A 5,432-nucleotide genomic window follows, 5' to 3' on the forward strand; every position below is an offset into this window, starting at 1 on the left:
ATCTCAGTGTTTCAGCTGTTAGAAAGTTTTTTCCTGGTTTGTGGTGCGTTGAAGCCGAATGCTGGTTCTGGTTCTGCACAGCAGACTAGAGCCAGAAGACCTGAGAGGTCTGGAGGTTGATCCAACAGCAGCAGATCTTTGTTCATTCACAGTAAATTCACCAGAGTTAAAATTTCAATGTTGGCACATATTAGAGTGTAGTGACTGCAGCGTTGCCTTCACCATAACTAACTATGATAACATAACACTGATGGGTGTTAAACGTCAGAGTTCATTCTTTTCAACACCAGTAATGACATGTTGAGCCTCCTGGTACTGGACCAAGTTCTGGAAGAATCTCGCCGACTCCATTTTGTTTTTGCTCTTTCTACATTTGATAAACGCACATCTGTAGATTCTTACACAATGCACCAGATGCAATATTCCAACATCTTATTTTTTCATGTTATATCTAAGCAAATAAAATATATAATTTTTCCAGATTTTGTCAGTGAGCTTAATGACGGMAAACTGCAGCTCACACTGTGATCAAASTGATGATGGCCAGTTAATCCAGAGATAATTTTAACACTGATTCTTATGGTTTTAGCTAAACTCTTGGGTCCATTGAAGACCCATTTGATGGACGAAAACTTTGGACTTGGTTTTCCCTCACCCTGAAGCGGGTCACCGGGGCCCCACTCTGGAGCCAGGCCTGGAGGTGGGGCACGATGGCGAGCGCCTGGTGGCCGGACTTTTAGCCATGGAGCCCGGCTGGGCTCAGCCCGAAGAGGAGACGTGGGTCCCCCTTCCAATGGGCTCACCACCTGTCCGAGGGGCCAAAGGGGTCGGGTGCATTATGCTACGAGCGGCAGCCGAGGGAGGGGACCCTGGCGGTCTGATCCTCGGCTGCAGAAGCTGGCTCTTGGGACRTGGAACGTCACCTCTCTAGTAGGGAAGGAGCCGGAGCTAGTGTGCGAGGCTGAGAGGATCCGGCTAGAAATAGTAGGCCTCACCTCGACTCATGGCTCTGGTTCTGGAACCAGTCTCCTTGAGAGGGGCTGGACGTACTTCCACTCTGGAGTTGCCCACGGTGAGAGGCGCCRGGCTGGAGTGGGCATACTTGTTGCCCCCCATCTGGGCGCCTGTACGTTGGGGTTCACCCCGGTGAATGAGAGGGTAGCCTCCCTCCGCCTACGGGTGGGGAGACGGGTTCTGACTGTTGTTTGTGCTTACGGGCAGAACAACAGTTCAGATTACCCACCCTTCTTGGAGTCCTTAGAGGGGGTACTGGAGAGTGCCCCTCCTGGGGACTCCCTTGTTTTACGTGAGCACAGTGCCCAGTGCTCACGTGGGCACTGTCATTGCCCACGTGAGCCCATGCTCACGTGGGCAATGACAGTGAGACCTGGAGAGGCGTGGTTGGGAGGAACGGCCCCCCCGATCTGAACCCAAGTGGTGTTCTGTTGTTGGACTTCTGTGCTCGTCACGGATTGTCCATCACGAACACCATGTTCAGGCATAAGGGCGTCCATATGTGCACTTGGCACCAGGACGCCCTAGGCCACAGTTCAATGATTGACTTTGTCATCGTCTCATCGGATTTGCGTGTCTTGGACACTCAGGTGAAGAGAGGTGCGGAGCTGTCCACTGACCACTTCCTGGTGGTGAGTTGGCTCCGGTGGTGGGGGAGGAAGCCGGTCAGACAGGACAACCCAGGACAGAACTGGATTTCCTTATTGTCATCCAACTGACATCAATATTAGGCTCTGATAGGTATTTTCCTAGAACCTACATAAAAGAACCACAGACAACGTATATGAATTTCATGACAAAGCTTCTGCAGAAGGAGAAAAAACTCTGTCAGCTCCTCCGAGCYGTTCACAGAGCRTTCTSAAGATCTTTGGGTAGAGCTTGTCTTTTATTTTCAAAATTCAAAGAGGGAGGATAGGCAAGATAGACAGCAGAGGAAAAACAGCAAAGGTCGTAAAACAWTTTACCTAAACAACTAGCAAAGGTCGTAAAACAATTTAACATCTGGCCCATGATCTCAGCCCAGTTCAAATCTCGGTCAAACTGTTTCACATGAAGATAACAGGCAGCTGTGACMTCCAGGTCAGTTCACACATACAGTTTAAAGAAGAGAACACTTTAAACTGAATATGAACTAAAGTAACAATAAAATGATAATACCAAAAAATCCCTATCAGGCTCAGTGATTAAGTCATTAACTAATAGTCACTTTGCTGATGGTGACATTAAATTTACCAGAGCCTGTTGAAGTGACTAATATGTAAACTTATTGTTGTTGCAATTCCTGTTAAATTTTGTAAATTGTAATTTCTGTCAATTTAGTTTCTTCTTTGTTCAGTTAGAACAGGGGTGTCCAAAGTCGGTCCTCAAGGGCCGGCATCCTGCATGTTTTGGTTCTTTCTCTAGTGCAGTGTTTCTCAACCCTGGTCCTCACCGCCCCCCTGTCCTGCATGTTTTAGGTATTTCCCTTCAGCCACACACCTGAATTGTATCTCTGGGTGATTAACGGGCTTCTGCAGTACTTGATGGTCATGCAATCATTTGAATCAGCTGTTCTAGAAYAGAGGCACATCTAAAACATGCAGAGCAGGGGGCAGTGAGGACCCGGGTTGAGAAACACTGATCTAGTGGTTGCAACAACCTCCTCATCAAGTTAGTGTTCTGCTTAGGCCTCTAATGAGCCATCATTTGATGCAGGTGTGTAAAACCAGGGAGAGAACTAAAACATGCAGAATGCCGGTCCTYAAGGACCGACTTTGGGYTCCCCCGAGTTAGAATATAGTTGGAATAAAATCTGTAATATATATTTATGTCTTCAAAATGATCTGTGGTTGGTGTCAGCTGACATGATCTTTGCTCTATTTTATAAATGTTTCTTGCTCATCTTATGTCTGCAGCACTTTGGTTAAACTTGTGTTTTAAATGTTGTATAAATAAACTGGACTTGAAGAAAACAGGAAGCTGGCTGTAGACACAGAGTCGGTTCTGGAGAAACGGTTCAGGATGAAACCTGATACCTGGATGTCAGATGATCTGTTGTTCACACCCAGGTTCCTGTGAGGATCGGCTCGCCTCAGGCAAACAGAAATATGATCTGATGACATCAGCATATTACACCGCATATTAATCAGCTGGATAAAATAGATCATATATACTCCAAATAACCATTTCACAATGCACAAGATGATGTTTTTGGAAAACAATGTTTTATTCATGTTGGACTAAATTAGAAATCAATAATCATTGATTAGCTGATTTYCTGTTTTCATCAGTTACAGCATTGACAGATCATTTTAKAATTACCAACAGYAAAATGGTGAGTTTCCACCCACAGAAAGGCTTCCTAAACAGACCAAAATAATCTAATGCTTTACTTTTTAAACAAACAATGATTGGAAAGACTCGACTTCTTATAAARAGAGAAGGCCTCCWGCTCTGCAGTCATCTGCCTGTTGAACCTTTTCCTGATCTGTTGATCTGGTCTGGGTGAAACAGGTGGACAAACCTCACATTCTGACTCTAAACACTGACAGTAATTCTTWTAGATGGAGACATTTCACAGAAATCTCTGCAGATACATCAGAACMTAAAGGGCCTGGAGAYGCCAWCAAACCTGGTCAGTCAGTGGTTGGCATGTCTCATGRATTTATATGATTATGAAGCCTGCAGTGGCCATRCATTAATTCATMWTTAACACCAGACCAATCATTTCTGTCTGTGTGTAAAACAGAAGTTACATCAGAYGTCCATCAGCAGCAGYTTGTGTACTGARGGAGTTTCATCATGTTAGCTGATACCTTTGTATTTGTTYATGAAATGCAGACTGTGGAAATATAMATTTTTTGACCTGAAGGTGTTGACACMTGATGGTCACACCACCCAGTGAGGGTATTTAAAGGCTGYGCTCCCATCCCTGAACATCCTGGTACCAGGTACTGCTGCTGAGACACACTTCACTGCTAACAACCCAAAGAACGGTAACGTTGGAGCTCTTCTTCTTTATCTCAATGATTTATGTATTTTAAAATTCAAATAGGTCCTTTGTCATTTCATCAGATACTGAATATGAACAACAATCTCTAAGGGGCTCACGCTCATCTTTCGCAGCGATGCAGCGATTTGTCAGTCAGGGAGTTTCTTCATTTGTCTCAAAGGAAAGACACAAAAAATCTGAGCAAACATAAAAATATGAGACTTTTCTATAGATGTGAGGACTTTTTTCAGAGTGGTTGATACGGCATCCTAATGGGGTTATAGACCTCATTTACCTAGATATGTAGGTARGCTKTMTCTTCTGCTTCCTGTTAAATAAAKGCCACTTGGACCAAAAACAGCCTGTTTGCTTTTATGTTAAATGTTTTTATACCCAGACATTTTTCCAAAATGATTTAATATCTGGAGTTTTGACTCCAGCAGGTCAGAAACAGAAAAGCAAGGCATCMGCATAAYTTGTGATCAAAAATAAACTTCTACCAAAGTCCAGCATCTCCCTGCTGCTGTGGTTCACAGCAACAAGAGTTTCAGTTGCTAAGGCAAAGAGGAGGTCACCTAAAAGTCAGCTCTGCCTCGTTCCACTGTACAGCCTCAGATATTCTGAGTATACAGCTAAGAACAGAAAACTGTCAGCTGAGGACCTTCAGCTTACTCAGTTTGTTTGTTTCGGCGTCTATTTCTCCTCTTGTTGTCAGGAAGTTTCAGCTCCAGCCACCTGTATTCCTCCTGTAGCTCTGAACTTGTAGCTTCAAGCTACTCAAAGAGTTGGCTAACAACGTTAGCACTGGACTCAAGGTCACTGACGCTTTGTTCTTGCCCTGACACAGTCAGGTCAAGTGTCTAAGGTCATAAAATAATACTTCAAGTTGACTGAAAGATGTTCCAGAAATTCTCAAAATATCTCAGGTAAATTCGCAGCATGCATTACAGTCAGTGTTCCACCTGCCTCATTAGCATCGTTAGCTGTGCCATTGCCCGCTCTGCTGGCTGGTCCTTTCCGCTGCACTTGGTGGATTTGGACGTAACTCATCAAACCTTAGTGCTTCCTCAGGTTTGAGAGAGTTCAAAATGAGAAGGGAGATGCTGTAAACCGGGATACTGAAAGTTAAAGAATGATAACTTAGAAGGAGCAGGAAACTTGCTACCAGCTCCATCGCTTGTCACTGGAAGTYATCTGTGTTGGAAACTATTTAAAAATGTTCCTCCACTTCAATATTTAATCTACTTTCTGTTTGTCTATCACATTAACGTCAAAGATGTTTGAGGTCGTAAAATAACAAAACCTAAAAATGCTTTGTGGTCAGGGCCAGACGCTCAACTGAGGAGAACTCAAAGATTGTGAATTTCTGGTTGTTCTTTTTGTTTCTTGTTTTTTTATAAATACATAATTTGCAAACATTGTATATTTGTATTTTATTTATTTATTT

General features: G+C 43.8%; 2 protein-coding genes across 2 annotated transcripts in view; both read left to right on the forward strand.

The window, feature by feature from the left end:
- Nucleotides 1-1,514: 1,514 nt before the first annotated feature.
- The window catches only part of LOC103468111 (galactose-specific lectin nattectin-like), an 8,723-nt gene continuing 4,805 nt past the window's right edge, over nucleotides 1,515-5,432 (forward strand). Inside the window, exon 1 of the mRNA XM_008414962.2 lies at nucleotides 1,515-1,614. Coding sequence (XP_008413184.1) covers nucleotides 1,515-1,614 — 100 coding nt within the window. The remainder of the gene's footprint in view (nucleotides 1,615-5,432) is intronic.
- LOC103468073 (galactose-specific lectin nattectin-like) overlaps nucleotides 3,924-5,432 on the forward strand; it is a 21,688-nt gene continuing 20,179 nt past the window's right edge. Inside the window, exon 1 of the mRNA XM_008414921.2 lies at nucleotides 3,924-3,989. The gene's annotated coding sequence lies outside the window, so the exon portion shown is untranslated. The remainder of the gene's footprint in view (nucleotides 3,990-5,432) is intronic.

Source organism: Poecilia reticulata, linkage group LG7 (genome assembly GCF_000633615.1).
Source record: "Poecilia reticulata strain Guanapo linkage group LG7, Guppy_female_1.0+MT, whole genome shotgun sequence".
NCBI lineage: Eukaryota > Metazoa > Chordata > Actinopteri > Cyprinodontiformes > Poeciliidae > Poecilia > Poecilia reticulata.